Raw genomic sequence first — 27,285 nt, 5'->3', positions numbered from 1 at the left:
GTGCATCTCTTTTCCCATCATCTTTTACATCTCTATGAAATCAGAATATGTCAAGATGAAAGTGCAGAATAGAAAAAAAAAAAAAAATTCAGAGTGGAATGAGGACAGAGAAGGACACAAGAAAAAAAGGTAGAGGCAGAAAGTGCGGTTGGGGAATCCAGTGTAGTAAGTGGGTGTGTACTAACTGAAACAGAAAATCATCTGCCACATCCTTCCAGTTACAGGCAGTGAGATGTCTGACCTGCTGCCAGAAGTGAAGCCAAATCCCATGTGATACACATTGTACAACTAGGTATAGGCCCTGTAGGTGGTGTATCAGTTCTTGATGAATCCTCACAGACAGCCACGGAAGAGGAGCGTGAGGAGACTTTGTCCCCTGTCGCAGGAAACAGAGGATGATCAATAATTAATCTGATGAGAGCCATCAGAGAACTGGGACGTACTGGAGCACCGCAGGCTGTTTCCTTTCATGTTAAAATCACTTCAAACAGCAAATTAACACACATGGATAATTGAAAAATGTTGCATTTACACTTGAGAAATTTGTTGAGTATTATTGTTATCACTTTAAAATGTCAAGTAGAGCATATAAATAGAAAACTGTTTAAAAAGTGGTGTGGAAAACCTCAATGCTAAACTCCTACACTCTTTTTAGTTCATCTTGAGCAAATGTTGTTTGTGCATTACACATTTTTATGACTTTCCTTTTGAAGTCAGTCAGATTTAAGTCATCTATATATAAGACTGTATATATATATATATATATATATATATATATATATATATATGTGTGTGTGTGTGTGTGTGTGTGTGTTTTTGTTTGTTGGATGACATGGCAGATAGTTCAAGGTAACTTTAGAAAAGTTACTCGTCACTTCTGTGGGTGGAGGCTTTGTGGCATGAGTTGCAGCCCGGTGAGATGTGGGCAGGCAGGTCAGGCTGTAATGTCATGACTCACGTCTGAAGATTTCTCTGATGATTCCAAACATACCAAAGATGACTCTGTTGACATCTGAGGCCCTTCTTATATTTATGTGTCATGTCTCATGTAGTGCACTTCACAATTTTACAATACTTGTATTTGTACCTGAGTGCTATTGTATACTTTATACAATAGAGGCATTTGAGTTTCAGAGGGTCAAATTTTTAAACTTTCATTTTTTTTTTTACCTCCCATTAAATCTGATTACTGAAGTGTTCGAGGGAACTTGATCACTTTTTTTTACCTGCAGCCACACCCCCCAGACTAATGTACCTCACTCATTTCAATAAATGTAAGTGAATGAGGATTTGAATGCGATTTTAGCCTCAAGGCATTAAAATGAATTAAGATTCCTGATATTCAGGTTAGCAGTCTCCTCCTTTAGGAGACTGCTAACCTGAGACAATAGGGAGAGGTTCTCTTACAGGTCAAACACAGAGAGCTTTCAGTATAAGACATAAATATTATTACCAGTCTCTAAAATGGTGTTTTACTGAACCTCACTCTTTTACGCAACTACATCGCATGTCCACTAGATGTCACTTTGCTCAACAACATTTCCTGCCCGCTCAGTCGTATAAAAGACTTAACAGAGGGACAGAGTTGTCTTTTTGTTGGGATGATGATGACGGCAGTGAAATATTTAACACCTAAGGAATACTTTTGCCTTTTTCTTATGGCATCATCACCATCCTCCTACTCCTCCTCCACCCATTCTCAGTGCAATCACAACGTGGTCAGAGATGATTGAAATGTTCATTCTACTGGAGAGATGGAAAGTAAATAAGCACATTTACTCAAGTATCGTGCTCAAGCACAATTTTAATGTATTTGTGCTTGATTATTTCCATCCTTTGCTTCCTCTACTTCTACTTACATTTCTGAGGGAAATACTGTACTTTTTATCCCACTGCAGTTATTTGTCAGCTGTTGGTAGTTCAAGATTAAGATTTTATGCACAATGCAGTCTTAAAGATTTTACCTCCCCAGCAGTGCATAACGTAGTAAAGATTAGCTTCACTTTCACCAGCTACAACATTAAACTGCTGCTTTATGTTAAAACATCAATGATGATGATCCAGGATTTTTGAAATAGGGTGGCCAAGATGGGGCTGAGGACATGAGACTGGAAACCTGAAACCTGGAAGTATAATTTTTTCTTTTACTGCATCTTGATTTATTTTTCTCTCAGCTTTGATACAAAAACATTATAACAACAACTAAGTATGAAACCCAAAGTTGCTGCCATGCAGGGAAGTTAGAAATTTTAGGGTTGCACTGCTCCCTCTGACCACTCTATTGAGTGGGAATATACATAATACAGTATGTGATATAATATACCGTGTATGATGATGCTTTTACTTTTGCTGCTTAATGCACATTTTACTGATAATACTTAAGACTTTTCCAATATTTTGAATCCAGTAGTACTTGCTTTTGACACCTGAGCACCATTTTGCTGATTGAGTAAAAGATGAATGCCGGACTCATTTTACTCACCTTTATTATTAATATTATTTGGTGTTTCCCTTTTTATCAATCAGTCAAAACCAGAAATGATGTTCTGCCGAGGTTGCACAGTTACCCAGGAGCTACATGACTCAGGGTCATGACCTTGGGTAAAAAAGGAAAGCAACTGTTGAATTTCTAATGGGTATAGTGTTTCTTTGACTTGATCCTGTATATGTCACGTTACAAAGTAAATAAGAGACTTCCTGTTAAACTGCACCAGGTTGGTGGGGAATCACGAGACACTTTATTTATCATCCATCGCAAGTACACACACCAAATGTTTTTAGCTAATTTTTGGCATGAAATATTGTGCCAAGCTTTACGTTTCAGACAGAAATACTCAGAACTTTTACTTGAGTAAAAGTACAAATATAATATATTCAGTATAAAAATACTCAATTAAATGTGAATGATCTGCATTCGAAGTCCTACTTAACTATCAAAAGTGCTTGCTCCATAGAAAAATGTTGCTTCTAGGTGACACATATTATTCCTGATGCAAAACTGTGTATTTTATTTTGCAGGTCACAGAGGAAGCTGGTTTTAACTACTTTATACAAAATTTGGTATTCAAGTCTATGTGTCTCCTCCATAGGGTCACAAGATAAACTCAGAGGGGTAGTGAGATGATCACTGGGTCAGGAATGAATAAAGAACAAGGGGAAATAGGGGAAATGTTTCTCTAATGGAGATGACAACAACATGACAGGGAGACACAACTACGCACCACCTTTTTTGTGAGAAGCCACAGGACGAAAACACTGGTAACAACTGATTTAATCTTTTACACTGTGTGGAATTTTTTTTAAGTGTATCATACTTTTCTTTACATTAAATCTTAACCTGAAACTTGTCAGATAAATGCAGCTGAGTAGAGAATAATATTTTCTCCCTCTCTCTTCTGATATGCAATGGAGTAGAAGTAAAAAGTATCATAAATACTCAAGTACTCAAGTACAAGTAACTCAAAATTGTCACAAGCCAAAATGGTTAGAAACCACTTCTTTCAGCTTTAACAATGCCTTGAAATATATAAATGAACATATAATAAATTAAGTTATTTTAATGTAATTTGAAAAGTAACTACTACTTCTACTACTATAACTGTAAGATATATGTAGCAGAGTAACAAGTAGTGGAGTAGAAATATTAAGTATCATAAAATGGAAATAACCAAGTAAATTCCCTTAAAATTTCCAGGCTACTTAAACACAGTACCTGAGTAAATGTGCTTAGTTTCTTGCTGCCACTGCGTGCAGACAGATGTTTAACCAGTTTCAGAGGTGAGCTTGTCTCTTGCAGGCGGCAACAGCAGAGATAAAAAGAAAAGAGCAGGATGAGCGTACAGCGTGTGTCTGTGTGCAGAAGGTCTTTGACAGGAGATGGGCGTTGCCCGTCCAGTCAAATGTCAGCCGCTGTCGCCGACACGCCTCCAAAAGGAAGACTTCCTCTCAAGCAAACTTGGGAAGTTAACCGTCTAGGAAAGGCCCGCCTCAAACGCCCACGAGCTCTGCTTTCATTCGCTCATGCCTCCGTCAATCAATTATATCCCAAGCGACGTCAGCACCAGCGCCACACCGGGGCTGAGGAGTGGGTGAAGAGGAGCGATCACCACCACCACCACCACCACCAGGAAAAAATATCAGGAGCCATAAAATGCACGGACTACAAGGGTCCAATTTGACTCGTCAGTAAGACGCTTTCGCGTTTCGAGGGTTTGGTCCTGGCGAGGTCTTTTGGAGAACTCGAGTTTAAGACGATGGAGGTCCTCTGTCAGGCCGAGCTTTCTGGTTTTTAGCCAGTCGGCTGCAAATCCAGGGATGGCTAGCTGAGCTAACCTAGCCAGCTAACAATTAGCCTGTCCATTTAGCTACCCTGCTCACTGGAGACTCGGTCTGTGAGAGGATACCTGCTCTGAGCGTAATTGTGAAGGTGTAGTTTAATTCGGGTTGTTTCGAGGCTTACTGTACGTCGAGTGTGGCAGACGGGTGGGAAAGCCTTTCTGCTCGTACAGTGGATGGACAGTTTGACGGGCGCTCGTTGTCATTGCGCGGGCGTACGGTGTTGGTTTCGGGGCGGCTAGGCTTGAGCTCGGCCGGGCAACCAGCGGAGGGGGATTGTACAGATGTGGCAGTGGCAGCCAGTTGTGTCCCGCTGTCTCTGGGACCGAAGTTGGTAGTTTGAAATTATAAAAGCGTTTTTTAAATGATCCTTACGGGCTAACCAGCTACGCGGGGAAGGGATTAAAAAAGTGTTGGCACGCTGAAAAATTCATCAACTTGACACATTAGCTTGGTGGTTAACATTAGCAGCGTTTAGCTCAGAAACTAACATCATCTCTTTTGGAAAGTGCATGAAATAAAATGGTTATGTGCACGTTTGCTAGTCATCCTAAGAAGTTTGCAGATATGTTGCGTTGCACATTTTCTGTGATCGGCTGTCAGTCCCTGTAGCCTGAGGATTTACACAAGACTTTGACTAAGCTGTCAAATATTTGACACTTGACAGCAGTTATACCATCAACAAGGAAGGCCACATTCTGCAGCAAGCTCGGTTATCAGTGTTTGGAAAATAATTTGCAGAAAACGGACTGTTGCTCAGAGTGGTTTTGTTTTTATTTATTTGCTACTTTGTGTGTGAGGTGTAGCCCGGCAACCCCTTGTCAGACGGGCTTTTCAGCTCATGCGGTGATGACTTTAGACTCCATGATGGCTTGTTGCCTGAGTGAGGAGGCGAAGGAGTCCAAACGAATCAACGCTGAGATCGAGAAACAACTCCGGCGAGACAAGAGAGATGCAAGAAGGGAGCTGAAGCTTCTTCTGCTGGGTAAGCCCTGCACGGTCTCTCAAAGGTTTCACTCAACATACTTCACTCACACAGGCAATGGCTGGACACTTTCAGTTCATCTCTACCTCTGACACACAAAACCACATAATGCAAAATCTATTGGTTTTGATTGTACTGTGCAGGCTTCACATGCAAAACACTGCACCCACAATTACACAGGATCCATTACCATTGTCACCACAGGATTTGTCTGCATTGCAAATCAAGATGTGGTTAAGAAGGTGTTTCCAGACTAATGGGAGCTCGCAGTGGCAGAGCTAAGAGCAGCTTTTAAATATATATATATACTATACACGTACTAGGTTTCTTCACAGTGGTTTATCTTTGATCACAGAACCTCACAGGGAAAAATGGGAAAAACTCCTCCATCAATAATTGGATCATGGCTTCTATCACCGTATTGGGTGACCTCTTGCTTTTCCTCTGATGCCCTTTGACATTGACTGTGAGGTTGATTACAAGCTTATAAAGCTGTCAGGCAGTCAATCACAAGATAACAGAGACAGGAGACTGACTTCATTAAGTGATGACTCTCATTTACCAACATTTATTAGTGTTGTTAACTTGATTTTATGTCAGCCTCTCTGCCTCATTTTATATATTATGCCTGCGATATAACTCAAAATACACTAATAAGAAGTGTTTTTATATAGATTGGAGACAGGTTTACTCTTTTGCTCTAGTGAAGACTTTTATTAAAAGTCATAGAAATCTACATTGTTCTCCCCGGAATTTAAAAGTGAGGATATTTGTTTGTTAGTAGTGAGTTAAACCCATCTGACTGTTCTGTTCTGAGGTACTCAGATTATCAAGTGTGACTTTGGTTTAGAAAAGCTTCTCACAACCAGCTGTCAGCAAGTTTTCTCTTTATCTGCCTGTAAAACATGGTTTAAATGATGAACAAAAGGTGGTTTTAATTAAGTCTGCTAGAAGGGAGACAGCGCTCTCTCGGTGTCTGGTCTAGAAAAGGCCTCCACTGAGGTGGCCTGCTCTGGGAAATTACTCTTCTCCAGAGAATAGGCCACAGACTAATATTCAAGTTTAAGGAAGAGTAGCAGAGTCATTGAGGATTTTTAACATAATATTATAATGACAGAAAAGGCTGTTCAAACTCTATGTACTATATACTATGTTTTAGGTTTAGCTACAGACCAGCATCACTAGAACTGGCAGGGATTCAGTATCGTGTTAAAGGACACTTCAGCAGCTCTGTGGTTTGTTGTCACAGTTGACTAAACACACACTTCCTGGTTTTAAGGATGCTCCTCACCTTTAGCTGCATCAGCTTCCAAATTTGAAAGAAATAGCAGCTCATAAGAAAGAACTGTTCTCTTGTGTTATTCTCAAACAGTCCCTATAATTAATATTGCTGCCAGAACCTCAGTGGAGCTGTACTTGTTGAATGCTGAAAGAACAATCATTGTCATAATTTTGGTGTCATTAATATAAAATGTTCAAATTTTATTAGCAGGTAGAGCGGTGGATGCATATTTAGCTTAGAACAAAGAACAAAGTTTCCAGAAAGCTCCATTGAGAAACCCTCTATCTATAAAAAGATAAATAAATGGATATCAGTGGAATAACTAGTCTGGAGGTGGGAATAGATCTCCATAACTGGCCTGTAACCACATTTACACCTCATGCATTTTGAGTCGATATGTCGAGAAGTACTTTGAGCAAAAAGTGTAAATCCATTCATCTCCCGAAGATGCAACCTTACAACTTTAACCACGTCATTAAGTGCTTCGTGGAAGCTGAAATGAAACAGAAATTAGTCGTCGTTCTCCCACTCTCTCATTAAAGCAACAGGAAGAAAGCAGTTCCACAGATTTCAAGATGTATCGTCATACAGAAAATGTAATAAAACTGATACGAGCTCGTGAGAATCAACACAACATTTGCCTCAGTTGTAATCCATAAATGTATTCCATCAGTGTGTTTGTGTTATTAATGGATAGTATTGCTGTCTAGCCTGAGTGTTGCTGCTGTAATTATACTGAAGAAATGTTATTGTTATTGTAAAGTTCTTCTGGAGTTTTCGACCGTTACCAAACAGGTTCAGGTGCTTTACCAATACCCTCTGGACTGGAGTGGGACCAATCATGATTTACATGTAGCCTGGGGAAATGAAGACAGATGACTGATTGGATTTATAATCTGGCTTAGATACGTATGTGTGGCTAAGGGTAAACAAAAGCATATCAAACCTAGGGATGCAACTAATGATCTTTTTTCCATTATCTGTCAGTCAGTTTCTTGATCAGTTGTTTGATTCACAAAATGTCAGAAAAAGGTGAAAAATGCCACAGTTTCTTGAAGCTAATGGTGACATCTTCACAGGTCTGTTTTGGTTTTGTTTAACTAACCCAAAGATATTCAGCTTACTATCATAAAAGACCAGAAAACCATTAACTGTATTCATATGAGACACTGGAACCAGAGAAGTTTGGTATTTTTCTTCAGAAATAGCTCAAATCAAATAATCGATTATCAAAGTAGTTGGAGATTAATTTTATGTCAATCAACTAGTCATTGCAGATCTACTTAAATCGCATTCTAGATATAAGATATTTGAAATGGCAAGTGTAAATGGGGCCTTGATTAGAGCATTGTTAGTTACAGCTACAGTTGGACCGGATACTGGATTTTTGAGGCTGATACCAATATTGCTATTAGAGACGAATCATATTTGGCAGGTGAATCAGTCAAAGTGGCTTTTGAGCGTTGCTAACCACCAGTCTCTGTGCCACTAAGGCCTCAATTAGTCATTGTCAGCTTGAGCACAGTTGACCAGATACATCTGTGCTAAGCTGTGTAACGAATATAACAGACATCAAACTGTCTGGAATCTGGTGATATTTTTTTCTGTAAAATGACGTCTCTGTGTCGATGCACTGCTTCTCCACTCTTAGAATAAAAGGCTCTGAATCTTTTGGCCTTGCTCATGTGTTCATGGTTGGCAACACACAAAAGGCATCTGTTTGGTTCAGTTGGTCAACATATTGCCAAACATTGATTAGAAATATAAAAAGTGGTCATTGGCGGAGAAACATATTGTTATTGTTCTCTCTCTCTCTTTTTTTTTTTTTTTTTTACTGCTCACAGATGAGATGCTGGGGCTCTGACTCATTGAAAGAGCTCGATATGGAAGATGTCTCTTTTGCAGCCTCACAACCCAGATTTCTAGATGTTAAAGTACTAATTGCAGAAATCTTTGTTTTGCTGGTGGGAGTCTGCTGTCACACTATTTAGGCTCATGTGAAAAGGATCTAAAAACTATCCAGTTATAGAGTGAGTTATAGTGCACTCTGGTTGTCTCATTTGGGACCTATTATGGATTTCTTTGATCCTGTTACAGACCTTCATGCATAGTGTAGCTTTTTATTATGTTTTTGGCCACATATGTATCACTTCTTCAGTGTTTTATATGCGGTGGCTTTTGACTTATTAAAGTCACTGTTGAATTTTCTATTTAGTTATAAGTTTTGGTTATTTGTGTACCAGTGTTGCTGGTAGAGCAGAATCAACCAAAAATATTTTCAGCTCTAAATACTCAGGCTTGGTATTGCTCTGACTCACATTTGGTTTTTAACCTGTTATATATTTCATACAAAGCTTGAAATTGTTTATTAAAGCAGTAAAAAGTAGTCATTATACTCTAGTTGGCTGAAGTTTGGGTTTGATGCCGCCACCTATAAGGAGCGTTGGTGGTTTCGTCTGATGTTTTAAGCTGAGGCAATTATTCCAGCTGTTTATCAGCAACAGGCTGGCTTTCCTCAGTGGTGTGGTTAGCAAATGCATGGTAGACATGCAGACCGAGGAAGAGCCAGGGTCAGAGGAGTGCTCTGCCTCCTGCTCCGTAGCTAATGAAAGTCACAAGTAATTAAATGTGTACAGCCGGAGCCCAGGGAGCTGCAGTAACAACACCAGTTTGTGAGGTTTTGTCAGTAAATAAGAGCAATTTTTAAAAATGTGCAACTGTCTTACATTATTATTTTCACCAAATGACATTATCAGAGGAACACTAAAGCACATAGGAGATCTGATGTTGAGTTAGCTTCCTGTGTAATAGCAGTTAGCAGGGTCTGACAGTTATCAGTAATAAGTCTTTTCGTTTCCACTTAATCTTGAGTTCGATCAGTTCCTACAAAAAACATTTTTCTCTTTTTGACAAAATGTCGTGGGGTTCTTGTGATACATCTGTCTCAGGACTATGGCATACCAACTTATTCCATTATAACAGGAAACTTGACTTGTATCAGTGAGAAAGGTTTTTGTTATGTCAAGATGAATTGAGCTGGTATGTTGTAATAACTTTAAACAAATGATGTGATGTTAAAGTACCTTGTTATAATGAGGAAAAAGAGTGGTGTCAGAGAAGGAAACGTTTATGTTACGCATTGTAGCAGTGAGCAAACAGTGACTCAAGACAGTGAGAGTTTTTTCTGTGTGGATCTACTGTTGACAGAAGGTTAAGTCAATCATATAGATGGAAAACCTGTAAAACGTGTACTAATGCAGTGCTGCACAGATACTACATATATATATATATTTTTTTCTTCTTCTGTGGAAGTGTGTTCATATTGTAAAACCTGTTTCAAAGCAGAGAACATTTGACATTTGTAGCTTGAAGTAATGAAGTTACTTATTATTGTTCTAAAATGGTCTTGATCAGTGCATTTTACAAACTTGATAAGAAGAGGTGCTGCCTCTCTCTGCTCCTTACCAAGTCCAAAACTGCCTAGTCAGCATTGTGTGTGAAGACCTGTCTCTGACAAATTAATTATAGTGTCTCATAATGTTATAACCTTAGAGGTCAAATCTTGTTTCTTAATCACGATCATCCCGAGCTTTTAAGAAACACTGTCAGTTGTGTTATAGTAGAGGTATGTGCTCTACCTTGAATGAACACTGCATTTTGCTAATGTCAGAAGAAATACAACAAAAAGTGCGATCTTGTCATAATCACACAGCAAAAACCACACATTTAATCAGAGACATTTGAGATAAATGCCTAAATGTCTAACTTATATTTGGGGTAAAGGCATGCACAAGTTTTGGAAATACAGTTCCCATGATGCTTTGGGGACTGAGACAGGAAGTAGGATTCGGTGAGTTATTCTGCAGGCTACAACAGGAGCCCAGTGTTTTTGTTTTTGTTTTTTTTGTACTATTTGTGTGTTTTATTTTGGCTAATTGTCAGAGTATGTGATTATCATTCATTTGAAATCAGCGTGGTGAATGTAACTCTTCAAAATTTTTAGCTGCTAAATGCACCACTGTGTTCACCAGCAAGTCAGTAACTTTGGCCGTCAGCTGTTTGGTCTTGAGCAGGCAGTGTACAGTGGAGTTTGACACTTAGAGAAGTGAGAGTGAACACAAACAGTGAGGTTGCAGACAGATAGCTGAACAATGGACAGAAAGATGCTGCAAACCTCTGTAGAGCTGAGGAGAACTGCAGAGTTGGGTGATAATGAACTTTAGGTTCATCACTAATGAGCCACCCCCTTTCACAAGAATTCATGTGGTTTATTTTAATCTAAAAATATTCAGTACATCAGCTGCAATACAACAAGAACAAAAATGGTTTAGAATGTCATAATTAAGCTTTTGCTGTTTTACTGCATACCTTTCAGAATATTACTCGAGCATTTGTGGTTCATCAAGTGCATAGAAAAATGGTTTTCATGCGATTTAACATTTTTAAGGAGGAAGTGTTAACAACTCTGCAGCAACACTTTGTCTCATGCAGAGAACCACTCCAGAAAAATTTAAAGCTTAGAGCTAAAATAGGTTGAACTTTGATCTAGTTTTGTCCTTCACCTTTTCAAACATGTTTACCTGGATACAGTTCTTCTCATGTGTACTTGCTGCCTGTCGGGACATTAAACACAGCACTTATCAAGTGAACGACAGAGGAAGAGAGCACCTAGCAGAGGTTATGAGTCAGATTCAAATCCATGACATCAGGAGCACATTCTGTTCACCTGATCGAGCTAAGGCCCCAGGCAGCACAGGATATTTACCTGAACTCATAATTAAAATGGGAGTCAGGATACAGTATATATACACACACATACACACACAATGAGCACACACTTCATCTGTGAATGTGCACACCGCTCAAACAGGTCGGTAGTATCTGGGTTAATGAGTGTTTGTTTTTTGGCAACACCCAAGGATGTCTCATGCATGGAGCCTACCTACGCCTATTATGGTTTCTGTTAGTAAGTCTTGCTGTAAGCCAAGCAGATAAGCCCTGTGTTAGCCATATTTATTTGGATCCCTGTTAGCTGCTGCCAAGGTAACGGCAAGCATGACTGGGTTTTGTAGAAATAACAAAATTTCAGACAGTACAGATGAACAACCCCCCCCCCACACACACACACGCACACACATAAAATGACCCAAAGGAAATTTCTGCAAGTGTGTGTGTGTGTGTACATACAGTAGCATTGTGGGCCATCATAGGGCTGCCCTGTGGTATCTTAGCTATCCTCACAGGCACAATAGCATAGCTGTTGGCAGAGTTGGCAGATGCCTTCCTGTATCCTTACTCCCACAGCTGTATGTCTACCAGTACAGACTGACTCTCAGCCAAGGTTGATAATGCTAATCATCACCCACGTGAGCTTATTTCCCAGAAATCTCAAATTGCCAGACTCATGCAGCCTGACCTGGCTCTCTGGTCTGACTGTGCCAACTAACTGCCAGTTATTTTAGCCAAACTCATGTTGGTTTGTATCGAAATTGTTTCTGTTCTGTTCCACTTTGCAGGAAATTGTGTCTAAACACACCAAACCCTTTCTACCAGTTATCCTGGCTGTACTGCACACATTTTCATTACGCTGCTTGATGAATTACAGCCATGACATCTATTTATTTCTTGACCCAGTGTGACTCGTGCAGCACCTTTTTCCTGTCAACAGGAGGCATTTTCAGCCATTGCTGGTCCAGCATTACATTAATTGCCGTGGGCTTCAGGTGATTTTAGTTGTCACTGCTAACATTAGATAGCTAAATTATTTAAAAGGGAATTAATCAGGGGCAATTATTAGTCATTTATTAGGTAAAAATACCAGGTATATGCTGGAATTTCACTGTGTCATATCAATCTAAAATGAATGGTTTAGGTTTCTTGACTGTTGATAAAACAGAACAAACTTTAAACCTAACTTAACTTATTTAGAAAAAAAATGTTAGTTTCAGCCCTGATTTGGTCTCAGGTTAGTCTTTTACCAGTGACTAGGAATAAAATCTTTTAGCAAGCTTGCCCTGAAAATGGTTGTGCGTCTGTATATCCCCAACTTGACATTTGCCTCTTTATGTAGTTTACATGATTTTTGACCATTTGTAGACACAGTGTAAATAGATGTGTAAGAAAATAGGTACATCCTTGCACCTTACAAAAGTGACCTTGATTTATTTTTTTTGAGAGACGGTTGGGGGATTCTCTGCAACATCTACACAACTGCCACTAAGATCATAAGACAGTTGCTTAATAATGTAGCCCTCTTTCACACTGGGAACCCAGGATGTTGCTGGGTATAAGCTCCCTTAGACAGTGCAACCACAACAAATTGAAATGTTGTGAAATGTTTTGTCGCCCAGTGTATTCTGCGTCATTTCATGTCATATTCTAATTAGCTGCTTTGTAGGCGCAGGTCGTAGCAGCAGTCACATTGTTTTCATCCCAATGAATCCCAATAAATGCTCAGGTTTTTTAAAGGTGCCTTTGAGCTATATAGTGTTTTTGGAGGCTGTAATGTTTGTTGCTGTTGAATATTATTGCATTTCACTGAGGAGTGGGTGCGAAAGGTATAAAACATATAAAAACTTCTCTCAGACCTAAAGAAGATAAACACAGAAAGGTTTTGTTATATGTTTTTAATTTTTGCTTACTGCTCAGAATTTAAAATGATCTTGAACTGATTTCTGTGCCCCACTGGTATTGATGGTGACTAAACCGTAATGTCAGAGACAGCTGGTGATCCATCTAACATAACTTTTTAGTTCACATTGCATATGTGTTGTAACTATTCCTGTTCTGTGTCAGCCAACCCAGCCATTTCTTTTTTTCAGACGTATACATATACAATCCTAAGCTCCTGTGCTTGGTAAATGAAAAATTAAGTTTCACAGTGTGGTACGAAGACAAGGCAGGTAGGTGTTTGTAGTTCTGCACTGTTTGTCTGGCGGCTCTGTTGGTTGAGCAAACTGATGTTGACACACCCAGAGTTTCGGCAGTTATGTGGCAGACCTGTGAAAGACTGCCCAGTCCTTCTCATGTCACTGCCTGTCTAGCTTGTTTTTACTAACATGTATGGCCCCATTAAAACCTTCTCTATTTAATAAATGTCTTGATTTAGGTCCGAGGTGTATAGCACAGAAAATATTATTTTAAATAAAAAGCTGATGACTTGTACAGTTATGAAAAGGGCTAAACTGCTGAATTTACCAGTCAGTTTCAGTTTGTCAACTGACTCTGAGCCATATTAATGACCTAAACTTGATGGTGTATGAATGATAATATCTCTGAGTTGTAGCACTTGTGTTTGTACACATATGCATAAGAAAACCAACTAGGTCTGGATGGATAAAAGGAAAAAAAGCTTCAGTGTCCATTTGTATATTTATATAGCAACACATCAGCGATGGGCAAGTTCCCAACTAAGTCTTGGATTAGGAAGAAGGAAGTGAGGTTGAAGAGGGATCAGAATTAGTTGAGGGATTGTGAACCGCACATTGTATTTCCAGTGGGAAATACTGCTGTTCTAGTACAACAAGCATTTTGATTAAATGGGAACCAAAATAGGCGAAATGATTAAATTGACATCTAAGTCCTTTAGAAGGAAAAGTATGCCAGGAATTTTGTCTCAAAACTGGAATAGAGATCCTGTACTCGCTGCCCCCAGCCCTCCCTCCTCTCTGTCCAAATGCAGCGCAGGAGAGATTCTGGTCCTCATCCGTCCCACCCGTTCCCTGCAGTCGCCCTCTTATTAAGAAGGCATGTGAAAAATTACCGTCATTCAGACCATCTTTGAAGTGAGCAGATGAAGATGTAGCATGGGCGGTTAGTCAGAGGAATGGGCTGGCCTGGCAGCTGTTAATATCGGTGCCTGGTGCCCGCTGGTCCATCTATTTCTTTTCTATTGATGGGTCAAAAATAGTTTCCGGATTCAGGATATGTTAGTTGAAAAATGAATTTATAGTTTTTAACAGACTCATGCCAGGATTTGCCCAGGTGTGTGATTTTTGCTCCTGCAGCTCTCCTGATGCTAAAAATTATTGTAAAGAAGCATCTGTTTTCTCAGCTGGAGTAACAGACAACCTACAACACAACACAAAAGCTGTGCTATAAAAGCCTGCTCGTGAAGGCATGAATTTTTAGTGTTACAGTAGATTTCACTTGTATATACAAAATAACAGAACCTTCCAATGTGATTCATCCCAGGAACTCTTCTGACAGTAAAATGACGCAATTTTATTTCAAGGCTGTTGTGGTATAAGTAGTATATTGAAGATGCTGCTTTTATTCTGTCCACCCATTGTGACGCTATTCTTTGGTTTTTAATGTTGGTGCTTTTTACTGTTATGCAGAGGTTATGTTATAAAATACAGTGTAGCTTTACTCTCCACTGTCTTCTTTCCCATCCATTTCTGATGAAGGTTCCTGCTATCCACCTATTACTAATTTCCTTTTATACGTCCCTTGTGGTGTTGTCTCTGCTGTCTTGTAGCTATACATATAACCAGTGGGAGGAGGATGGGTGGATGTTACAGGGAACAGTGACATGGGAAATGAAAATGAAACAAATTCTCTCTCTCTCTCACACACACACACACACACACACACACACACACACACACACACACACACACACACACACACACACACACACACCTCGTCTTCTCAAGCAAGCAGGAGCTCTTGTATCCATAGCAGCTGTAGACTGTAGCATCTGCCACTATGGCACTCCAAGTACAGTGATACCATCAGTCAGCCAGCCAGTCCTCTCAGACAGTGAAGTTAGCAAAAAGAGTTTTTAGTCTGCAAATGCAAATGTCATTGAGTCTTTTGATGAATAGCTTCAGGAAATGGTAGCCTTGGGATCTAAATGTTTATGTACATTTGTGATTCTACCACATCTCAAGAAACACAAAGATTAGGCAAATTAGACAAACAATGACTTAGCAATAGCTTCATTTCAGGGCATTTATTTTCAGTTTTGTGACTCACTGATGTGAAAGAGTGATGTTTGATTTGTGGAAACCAGCAGCAGTTGACAGACAGGTGAAACTACGTTAAAGGAAAGATCTGAATAAATGAGTAGAGAACATGACAAATGCAGATGCTTACATACAGGTTATGAGGGGGAATTTAATGTCTGATGTGCATTAAAATAGTATGAATTATACTCTGGCCTTTGCACTCACCAGATCGTTTTGGGATGCAGAAACTATGCCCTAGGAACTAATCCCAGAACTACAGTAGAGCTACGGTTCTTAAAACTGTTCTTGGAAAAGTTCCTGTGGGCCTCTCGACAGTCGTTCAGTCATTTAGTTCCGTACAGTCAGACAGGCCTTCAGCAGACTTTTCCCAACACTGAGCTCAAGTGGACATAGCTTCCTGTTTGATGTGCTCGGGGAAATTTTAAGGAATCATTTACTCCGAACTCCCCTCTCCTCCACTCTGTCACACTTTGCACCTCCTTCCTTTCCCTCTCGTCTCCTCGACTCTCTTTTGTTCTCTGCCTTTCAGCGCGGATGCCAAACTCTGCTTCAGGTTATTACTCTTCGTGTAAACCGTAGCTGAAATGTCTGCTGTGGCCTCCAGCTGGCCCAACCCGGTGAAACAGATCTGTTTCAACTATTTTCTCCTGTTCTTTGTGAGTTAATGGTTATTTAGCAGAATGACTAATTCCCCTGGTTGGTGCATGATTTGGGCAGAGTGACACGGTTCTGCCTCGGTGAACGGTCACGGCTGTGTGATTATTGGGCTTCTCCTTGACCTGCCCCCTCCAGGCTTTGCTGTGTTGGGGGATTTCAGAATGGCTCAAGGTCTCTGATAAGCCAGTGTTGGTTCTTAGAGCCCTAATGTTGTGAAGCTTTTAATTTATCAGCTTTGTAAATGAATGTACAAACTTGTGGATTGAGTCTTACATAACTTTTAGCTACTTTTCATATGCTTTGTATATGTATGCGTTTCTTCTTGATAAAGAGGAAACATATACAGGAAAAGCAGAGGTGGATAAAGTATGTTTTAAATTGAGACATGGTGTAAAATGTTGTCCGATGTTGACTCATTTCAGGATGACATAACCCTCTCTTACTAGGGAGAAATCTGGTTTTCTTCAGGGATTATCTCAAGTTATAGACAACATATTTGTAACGGAAAGCTTTTTTTTTTTTTCAAACTCAAAGATGTGGGAATTTACTGGGCAGCGAGGGTCCTGTGAAAAGATATCATTGGGTTGCATTATGGGAAATGTATGCATCATTTTCAGAAATTGACCCCACACTGCTAAGTCTGTCTTGGCCTCTGCTTCCACTTGATTTAGTTACTCTTGTGACATTTCTTGTTAAGATAACACCTACATATACATGCCATATTAAAACATAGAAAAGTGTATTTATTTTAGTCTTGAGGACTTTATGGAAGTAAATAATAGCAATAATGGTTTGAATCTTACAACAACATGTTGTGTGATACTGAATCACCTCTGAACACATAATATTAAATAATAAGAAATTAAGTCCAGCAGAACTTATGGCACTGTAATATTTTACTTGACAAAACAATGTATCTGAATTCATGTGGACTGAATTCCCTTTTATGAAATTTTCAGTTTCAGAAACTTTGTCAGTATATCTTTTTAAGGGTTCTCAAACACAGAAAGTTCAAGTACTTAATATTCAGAGGAGAATAAGATGCTCATCAGATTCAGATCTTTGTTTTTTGTTTTTTCTTCCATAACTTTGTAATCCCCATGGCTTTAGAGGAGAGTAGTGGCTAAGAACATTGTGGGATTAAAAAATGCATGCTAAAGTTGCATGTTTGGCTGGGCTCTGCGGAGACGTACTGAAGCCTATCAGCTGGGCCTATCAGCTGGTGTTTTCTGCCATGTATTTATGAGTCCAGAGCAGGAGTTGCCATGGGAACTAGCATTACCCCTCAGGAGTAGCTCCAGTGAATGTACAGTAGCTTGTCCGTGAGAAATGCTTCTGCTGGGTTTTCCAGTTAGGCAGGAGAACAATGGGATCTGTTGAATTAAGCTGATCATGCCTGTAAGACATGCCCCTCTCCTCTGGTTGTGTGTGCGCGCGCGTGTGTTTGGAGTATTCAGATACGTGAATACACACACGCACACACACACACAGACAATTAACCAACAAAGCTGATGTATCTATCACTGTGTCGTCTCCCTTAATTTCTCTGCTTGTTAGCTTAAAACTTGTCTCTTTCTACTCCGTAACACTGAGTGAGGGAAAGGAAAGCCGAGAAAATATACTCTTTTATTTTTCTTTTTCCTTCTTTCTCTGTCCCTCACATCCCAGTGACACCCCTCCCCTCTGTTCAGCTCTTTAGTCAATGAGAAAGTGAACTCTCCAGCGCTGTGTCTTGACAACTGCTATTTATGTCCCTCTCTCAAAGACATACTTTGTCTGAAGGGGAAACTCCAATGTTGCCTGACCTGCTCTCCGCAGTGAAAGATCCTGTCTGGTTAGAGGGCAGGCAGCGCTCGGGGCACTCCTTCACTGTACACTCAACTGTGCTCTTCACTCAACGACAGTCAAACTTGACTCCAGTCATCCTTGGAAGACATTTCAGCTAATTTGCCTTGGGAATACCAGCTGTATTTTATAACACAAAGCACATTCCAGCATCTGATCAGCCACTACAGTTCATCTTCGGCAGTGTAGTTGTAAACATTATCAGTGTCACTACTGTTTCCTGGTTGTTGGTTTTTTCATATTTCCTTTATTCCCAATTTTGTATTCTCAATTCCTGATGTGCAGTTTTACTCAGTCAGAGGAGGGCGCTGTGGATGACAGTGTCAGGAGATTTAGTAGAGTTTTTGTTCCACTACTTGTGTCCAAACATCTTTATGATCATAATTTTTTTTTTTTTGCAAAGTGTGACAGAGTGGTGGAGAGGGGAGCTCGGAGTAAATGATTCCTTAAAATTTCCCCAAGCACATCAAACAGGAAGCTATGTCCACATGGATTGCCATGAAAATTTGTACAGATATTCATCATCCCCAGAGGATGTAGGAGAATTCATTAATTTAAGTTTATTTGTCCAACACAAATACAAAATACAAAACCTGCAGAAAAATGCATTCAGCTTCAGCTATACTTTAGTTTGGTGCTCATCAGCAAATATCAGCATGCTCACTCACTAAACTAAGTTGGTGAACACTGTAGTCAACATTATGATTGCTAAGCATTATCATGTTAGCATTACCACCGTGAACATGTTGGCATGCTGATGTTAGAATGCTAGAATGGCTGTTAATTCTGTCTTGTTTCACCTGCTAATGAGGAGCTTCAGTAGTGGGGTGAATCACTCACAAAGATTCATGTTATTGATCCTGTGCTTTAGTATCACCTGCTGTTTGGAAGACACATGTATATCAAGCCCCTCAAGGACACTTTAGGGATTTGTTATACTTCAAAATGTTGATTGCACACTGACAGTCTGTGCAGACCCTCATGGACATGGGGGGAGACAAAATTTACTCTATGAGAACACTTACAGCTTTGCAGACGCAGAAGGAATAAGTTGCACCTCAGTGTGCACTTGTGTGTTAATTAACCCATCATTTGCATGAAATTGTTCTCCAGACTGCTGTCTCTTGGTCTGTGGGAGTAGTATATTGATGCTCTTGTCATTCTGTCTGTGGAGACAAAAGCAGGACATGCAAAATCTTAAAATTTGTCCATCACCTCTGTGCATATTTACTCCATAAAAGGTTTACAGAATCCACAGACATAACTATGGATTCTGTAAACCTATGATGGTCACGTCTTTATTTTATAAACTAGAGAATGATTAGATTACTAGGAAAAGTATAATAAATAATTGTGAGTTGCAGCCCTAGTTGAGATCAGTAGAACAAAGACAGTAGTGAAAGGTAGAGACCAGAGAGTATACATGTGGCTAAAACTGCAGTGACTCAGACGTGAATGTTGGGAGGAGTGAGATGGAGAGATGAGCGGTGGAGAGCTTGCGCTGGGTTGTAGAGGAAGAAAATAGGTGGTGGAATGGGGGTGGAAAAGAGGAGGATTGCTCTGGAGAGCGAGCTGCACAGTGAAACTAGAGGTTGAGTTTAGGTTACCTGCCTCGTCTTGTGAATGTTCCTCTGTGGTTGATAATCACGGTATACAAATCTCTGATGCCTTCATACTGACTCTGGCATCTCCTAAACCTAGAGTGGTAGTTTGCTCACAGAATATGCCCATATAAAGATATAGGACCTGCTGTGCAAGCTCTTGTGGAGACGTCCGTGTGTGTGAAAGAGAGGGGGATCTGTGGTTCTCTGCATATGCAAGCAAGTTTCCTTCTCTATGACTTGGTCACTCTGTGTGTTCATGTGTGTGTGCATATGCATGGTCACTGTGATACAAAATTGGAGAAGTGAACTCGGTTTACCCGGCTCTCTGTTGAGCTGAGGTGAGCCGTGCAGCCCTCATCTGGTTACTCTGGGCTGCTCCACTTACTCAGACTGTCAGTCAGGCCTCTGTGGTAACCTCTGCCAAAACAATGCAGTTGATGACAAGAGACTTTTTGACTTACAGGACAATGGCTAGACCACAGTTAGGCCGAGAAACACTTTGTCATATATATATATTTTAGGCTAAATTCTTATCTTGAGTCACTTTCACATCAAGTTATGTAACAAGAACTTGCTTGATCATCAGAATTACACACAACCATTAGCGAGTGGTGTTGGTGTTAAGACCATTCTTCCTCAAAGTGCCCCAGTGTGTGGAAAAAAAACCACTTGAATATACACAGGTTTCCTTTTTTCACATGTGTTTGAACAAACAACAGATGGGAACATTTTTATGTTTTAATGTAATAAAAAGGTCATTTAACAGTAAGTGAACCAGGAGCTGACACAGTGTGGAAGAATGACCAGTTCAGCTAAGCAGCCTGTATTGGTAAAGCACAGAGACTGAGGTTGGTATTGAGGTCTGGACCACTGCCTGGGGGCATGATGGTGCGGATTCCTTCACAGTCTTGTGTATCAGCACCAGGGTGTAGGTGGACAGACAAGGTCAGCCTGTTGCAAAGACAGGCCAGTTTATTACCACAGAAATATGAGTTGTATAAAAGGCTACAATTTGACCAAATTAGAGTTATGCTTGGCTGACCCTGTTGAGAACAGTTTAGCACCCACAGGTCCTTTTTACTTTACTGCTTAGTTTGCTCTCAGAGCAGCAGGAGTACTACATGACTACATGATACTTTATAATTGTTTCGTTGGGGTGCATGGGTTACATCTTCTTTATATCATTATGCTATTGTGTTATTATTGTGGCATTGACCCATTTTTCAAACAAATGTTCTAATTCATTACTCATACTGGTTCATTTCTAGCACTGTTTGCCTCATTTAGCAGGTTTCACATTATACTCTACATTTTCCCCAATTTATCTGCACACAAAATATTACCACCATGTCTCATTTTAGTCATTACTGTTTTTTTTTTTATAACACTGTAGGCGACTATAACTTTGTATTTTGTTCCTGGGTCATGGCAAAAGTGGAAAGAAAACTGTTGTAACTTTTAGCACTGTCAGCAGTGTCGCACATCCATTTCTGACCCCTTTACACCGCCGGCTAACCTCCTGTGTCATCATTTCTTCCTCTCAGGTACTGGAGAGAGTGGCAAGAGCACTTTCATCAAGCAGATGAGAATAATCCATGGCTCGGGCTACACAGACGAAGACAAGAAGGGCTTCACCAAACTGGTGTACCAGAACATCTTCACCTCCATGCAGGCCATGATCCGTGCAACTGAGACCCTTAAGATCCCATACAAGTACGAACAGAACAAGGTGCGTACTGACTATCAAGTGTAGGGGTGTAAGTATTGTCATGTGATATGTTTATTGAAATAGATACATACATCCAAATCCTGTACTTCCTGTTTTGCGAGGCACATGTGTACATTGGTTAAAGACCCTGAGAACCTATTTTCTCAATCAACATCTTTGTACGAGTAATGGGATCCTACAAGAACATGCTATATTCTGCCGGTGGTGGAACAGTTCTGGTTATTTCATTTTAGAAATTTTCTGTATTTCTATTTTTGCCATGGATGTGAAGTGGGCGGGGCTCATTTAGAACAAGACCATGTCACATACCTTTGGACCAATCAGGATTTAGGAACATTTGATTTAGAATCTGGTGTCAGTTGGTGCGTTGTTTTTGGTCACAGTCACATTTTTGACTCTTAACTCTTAAAGTAATACCTACTGAGCATTTACTTTTAACGTTGCCTAATGTGTGATGTTAAAGACAAGTATTTAAAATTTGAAAACAAGTTCTCACTGACATGATTAAACAGGAACTACAATCAATTTTACACATTAATGTAGGTGCCAAGTTTTGTCAAGTAAAAAGAAAGAAAAAAAGGTGATATATATGATTTGATCCTTGTTTTCTTTTTGTCCATTGTGAGTCTGACAGTGTCGTGGGAGTGAAATGCTAATTCAGTGGACTACTCTTTTACTTGATTTACGCAACATTAAATGATCTCACCTCAACCAAACAAGAGTCCTCAAAGTAATTCAAGAGTTGTCATGATGCACAATGATGAATGGTGGCAGTTAAACTGTGTTTCATGTGCGTGGGTTGGGGGAGTCAGTTGTAACTTGCATGTTTGATATACATTTCACCCATGTAGCTGACTCTGATGCTTGAATTATAATTGGTGAGCAGGTAGAAGTTTGGTGTCTCGCTCATGGACACAAATGACCTCATCCAAGCAACAGAGGCCACTCTGTGTCTTAGTGTGAATTCTCAGTCAGTCTCTTATGAAATGCTTGGCCACTGTGAGCATGGCCAACAATCACAATCACTGTGGTTGACTGCTTAGTCAAATGCTCGTGTGTCCAGTTTATATCATGCAAACCACATTTAAATAGATCATAAATCTGGCAGTAAAATAAGATTCAAAGTAAAACTGAACTCCTCTCTTCCAGTTAACTGTGGTCTCTGATAATTTCCCACTATAGTTGAATGAAAGGGACATTTTAAAAGTGGGAATGTACATTTTACTGAATGTAGCACTACAGAGATTGTGAATGTGGTCACTACATGAATAAATTATATTCCTCTGGATTATGAAAATGTCATCATTTACTGAGATATCACCCACCTGACACACTGGGGGTTTTGGAGATATTTTGTATTTACACACTTATCACTTATGAATTTAATTTTGCATAAAATCTTGAAGTATTGAATCCAAATGCTGTTACTAAAAGTGCTGCTTTTCTCTCAGAATAATGCACAGCTGGTGCGCGAGGTGGACGTGGAGAAGGTGTCATCATTCGATCAGCCATACATCGGCGCGATAAAGATGCTGTGGGCCGACCCTGGCATCCAGGAGGCCTATGATCGCAGGAGAGAGTACCAGCTCTCTGACTCAACCAAATAGTACGTCTATGATGAATGAATGATTATTTACTTTATGCGCACAAGTGGGAAAGCAGTCTCAAACCTTTTTTTTTTGTTGTTGTTTTCTGACTGTTACACTCAAGTGGGGGAAGGGTAGGGGGTTCAGGTAGATAGGGAGAGTCGGGGAAAAGGAGGAAGTGTTGACAGGTTTATAAATGACTGATAATAATATCAGGGCTAATTCCAACTTCCATGAATCCATTCAGACTAATATGGCTTCTTAAAAAGTTAAGGACTGGAAAAGAATTTAAGCTTATGCATGGATGTATTTGTATGTTTTTTATGAAAACTACTGCCTATATGCATATTTGTTTAGTAATTGCACGTTTTGACAGAGAGCAATTGTTTCTGTGTCTGAATTTGGCATATAAATGTACATATGGTCTTGCACTGTTGAGACTGGTAGTTTGCCTACATGTGCATCTCTTTCATATGCTCCCTCCCCCTCCACAGTTACCTTAGTGATTTAGAACGAATAGCAGCATCGGGGTACGTGCCCACTCAGCAGGACGTGCTGCGGGTTCGAGTGCCTACCACCGGCATCATTGAGTACCCATTTGACCTGGAGAATATTATCTTCAGGTACTGGCGTCGAGTGCTGCCGATGATGTCACTGGTTGGCTAGCTGCTTGACAGTTGGCCAGTCAGTTGGAATCCGTCGTCGCCGCTATCTCCCATCTACCCTGTGCTGCACAGCAGGGCTCAGCACTTTAACACATCCCTGATGGCTTGCTCTTAAAGACTGGCCTCGAGAACAGGCCCCAGCCCTCCTTTCAAGACTCACTAGAAAGGCAGTAATTTTTATTTTCAACCAGGCAGTCAAAGTCGGCCTCTTGAGCGCTTAATCATCTTTTTGGAGTCAAGTTAAAAGTTCCTGCTTCCCTTAAACTTTCAAACCTTCACACTGAGCACTTTGAGGGGAAGCAGAGGATTGTTTTGTCTTTGGGAGCTGCCATCAAGGTTGAAGCTAAATTTCTAAGAGAGAATTTGTGGGGTGGTGGTATGAAATGTCACCTAATACCCTGATAACTCTTGGGAATGTTTTTTTTCTTTGGTTACATCTGGACTGTTCCACTTGCTCTTGGAGGGGGGTGTGCTGTATCTGCTGTTAAGCTTCACTTTCTCTTTCCTCCCTCCCTATGTCTTTTGTTGTCCTTCCTGTCTCTAGCTATCTAAGTGATCTGGATCGTATTGCTGAACCATCCTATCTACCAACCCAACAAGATGTGCTTAGGGTTCGCATCCCAACCACTGGGATCATAGAATACCCTTTCGACTTGCAAAGCATCATTTTCAGGTAGAAGAACTACAATATTTTTACTAACCTCAGTTTTGTACCCTACTAGTGTAAATCATTTTAAAATCCAAAAGGCTGTGAAGTCTGAATCATGTTCATATTTCCTACAACATGTTTCATGTCTCCATTTCTGCATTTAAAGTTCACTGTCTGAATATGTCCCCAGTTTCTAATGTCACATTAGATTCTATCAAAGTCAAAATGATTAGTTGATTAGTCATCATTTTATCAACAGAAAATGAAAGTATTTTGATAATTGATTCGCTGCAGCTTTTAAATGATTAAATACTCCCTGAGCAGCTACTTTGTCAGAATTACAACAGAGGAGCTGGTGGTGTAGCAGCTTACAGCACAGCCAAACAAATATGCTTTCTTAATAAAGAATTAAACCCATGATCTGATTTCATGCTGCTCACAGCGCCGTGACTTTTCAACACTTTTGTTACATTTCTGAGAAGATGGAGGTGTGCAGGCCTGTTGCCTGTTTCCATTTTTTCATTCAGCATCTCTCATTGGCTGCTCCTTCTTGTTACATGACAACCTTGTAGAAATTAATTATCGTTCCCCTGAAAAATGAATGCTAAAATTGAGCACTGCATTGTTTTGTAGACACCTGTGAAATTTCTGCACAATAAAAACCACCCTATTTTTCACCAGTTGCATGCTTTTAATGCGAAGTTGAAGCAGTATAATGTTCCATTTGCATTAGCAATAATTTAATACAGCTCTGTTATGATGTAAAGAAAGTGAACAGCCAGGTCGTTAGCAAAGAGATTGCATATCTCGCATGTGGGGGCAGACAATCTGAATCCCTCCAAAATCTTAAGGATATAACTTTAAGCAGCAATTTTTCAAGCAGAGACTTCAATTTTGGACCTGCCACCAGTACACAGTGCAGCCTCACTTCTTCCTTTTCTTGCAAAAAAAAAGAGAGAAGATGAGGAGATAGAGATGTCCCAGGGAACAAGAGCGATTACAGAAGAGTGCAAATCAATAGGAAGCCATCATGTCAGCCCCCTCCTACGCTTGGCAAGGCTAGAAATAACTCTGCTTGCAATGACGTTACGCTGAAGAGGTTCCCAGCAGCCCTGCTGCAGCTAGCCGATAGGCTCTACTCTGCTTGGCTCTGCTGCTGATGGTGAATCACTACATGCTCTCAATGACATCAATTTTGTGTTAAGAGACCAAAAATACAAATATGAAGTGAGAATGAATCTGAGGTGTCAGGCTTTATTGCAAGAAGAGCATGATCATTGAGGTTTTTAGTGATTTATGAGTACGTATTGTCACATTGTTGTAATTAAACATGGAGCACACTTGATGCAGGATGAGAAGTGCCCCAGCCCAATATGTGGATCGTAACAAGCACATGTGGGATTAAACAGTCTCTGCTTGCAGCTGACAGGGCTGCAGCCGCAACAAGGAAGCCTTTCATAGACAAACATCTCCATTAGGCTTGCTTCCTCCCCTTTTAATTGGCTTTTGAAGTCACAGAAAATGTCATTTCACTTGGCTTATCCAGCATAGGAGAGCTTATCGTACTAAGTAGGTCACTCATCCTTGCTAGAGGAAAAAAAGGAGGTCGTCTGATGTGAAGGAGTTTTATTTTAGGCTGGCTCTTCTGGAGGACTCCATTTATCAATGCCCTCCCTCCTTCTGGTGGACTCACTTACTGAGTTCACCTTTTGTGATGTGATCAAACTTTCACTGTCTCATTGTAGAGTGATATTGAGTACTTAGTGAAAATATCTATAAAACTGAGACTTAAACTCACATAACTGATAAATACAGTCAAGAGGTTTGTTAACTGTTGTACTTTTTATTTTTTGTAGAAATTTAATTTGTTTCAGATAAAACAATCTGACTTCTTACCCTTCTCTTCCTTTCTATTCTTATCTAGCAGCACTAGGTCTTAAGTTTAATTTAGTTTCATTGATTTCCATTTTTAGCTTTAGTAATTTAAGGATGAAAACCCATACAAATAAAAAGGTCAATATTAGAACAGGGGGGGACAGAAAAGTAGATTATCCAACGAGTCGATCCAGGTCTCCTGCCCTAGAATCAATCCCTGTATATCATGGCTTACAAGCCCTTGTTTCCAATTTTCTTGCATTCTTCACCGTTTCTCCCCCGATTCTGTTATATTGCAATTTTCCTCATCTTTTTTTCCCTCCAACTATTCCTTTTGTCCTCCTCCAACCTTTTATCTATTGCTCCTCTCGTATCCCTCACTTCTGGCACCTTTTGTAGGCACTTCTAAACACAAAGTAAATCTGCTAAATATTATCCTATCTCCTGCATGGGCTCTCCAGCATCTACTTTGCGGAGCAGGGAGAGAAAGATGGCATTGTTTGTCCGCACACATACACTTCCTTGTAGTTATTTTGGTTCACCTAAGGGAAGGTTTGCTCTGTCCTGTCTGTGATTCACGCTGCAGATTCTGGGTTCACGTTTCTTCTTATTTATATTCTCAGTGCAAAAAGGGTGTTTGGCTTGAACTACACTAGACTCATTAGATATCACATTGAAGCGGTTTTCTGTCTGTCACATCATTGTGGCCTTGAAATATATTGATCGGCCACCTCTGGATCCAAAACTTAGTCTAACTGAAAGCAAAAAAATTGGTTGAAATTTTAGAAGATGAATGCCTCTTTGCACTGATAAATTTTCTACTGGAAAAATCATGCTTCTGTCCTCAAGTGACCCAGATCCTTGGCTTGTCCTTGGCTGCATCACTTCAGGGCTTCCTCTCTCGTGTCTCTGTTGTAAAATCATTTTAATAAAGTGTAATAAATGTAATGCTTTATTATTTTGATTTGGGACATGATATTCTGTGGTTCAACTTTGATTAGATTGTCGTTCCAAAGATTTAGCAGAAGTTAAATCTTTGAGATACTGATTAAGATGCATGCTTATCTTTAAACAACCAAGCAATGAAGATCAAAAGACTCT

At 40.0% G+C, this 27,285-nt stretch overlaps 1 protein-coding gene across 3 annotated transcripts in view; it reads left to right on the top strand.

The window, feature by feature from the left end:
- The first annotated feature begins 4,055 nt into the window (after nucleotides 1-4,055).
- The window catches only part of LOC108881412 (guanine nucleotide-binding protein G(q) subunit alpha), a 31,705-nt gene continuing 8,475 nt past the window's right edge, over nucleotides 4,056-27,285 (top strand). Inside the window, exons 1-5 of one of the 3 annotated variants that reach the window (XM_018673410.2) lie at nucleotides 4,056-5,320; nucleotides 21,225-21,409; nucleotides 22,861-23,015; nucleotides 23,490-23,618; nucleotides 24,205-24,333. In XM_018673410.2, the coding sequence (XP_018528926.1) occupies nucleotides 5,185-5,320; nucleotides 21,225-21,409; nucleotides 22,861-23,015; nucleotides 23,490-23,618; nucleotides 24,205-24,333 (734 nt within the window). In that variant the 5' untranslated portion in view covers nucleotides 4,056-5,184. The remainder of the gene's footprint in view (nucleotides 5,321-21,224; nucleotides 21,410-22,860; nucleotides 23,016-23,489; nucleotides 23,619-24,204; nucleotides 24,334-27,285) is intronic. The other 2 variants (XM_018673412.2, XM_018673411.2) reach the window with 2 other exon arrangements.

Source organism: Lates calcarifer, linkage group LG17, assembly GCF_001640805.2.
Source record: "Lates calcarifer isolate ASB-BC8 linkage group LG17, TLL_Latcal_v3, whole genome shotgun sequence".
NCBI lineage: Eukaryota > Metazoa > Chordata > Actinopteri > Centropomidae > Lates > Lates calcarifer.
The sequence above is the reverse complement of the archived record's forward strand: the minus strand, read 5'-3'. Positions and strand labels throughout refer to the sequence as shown.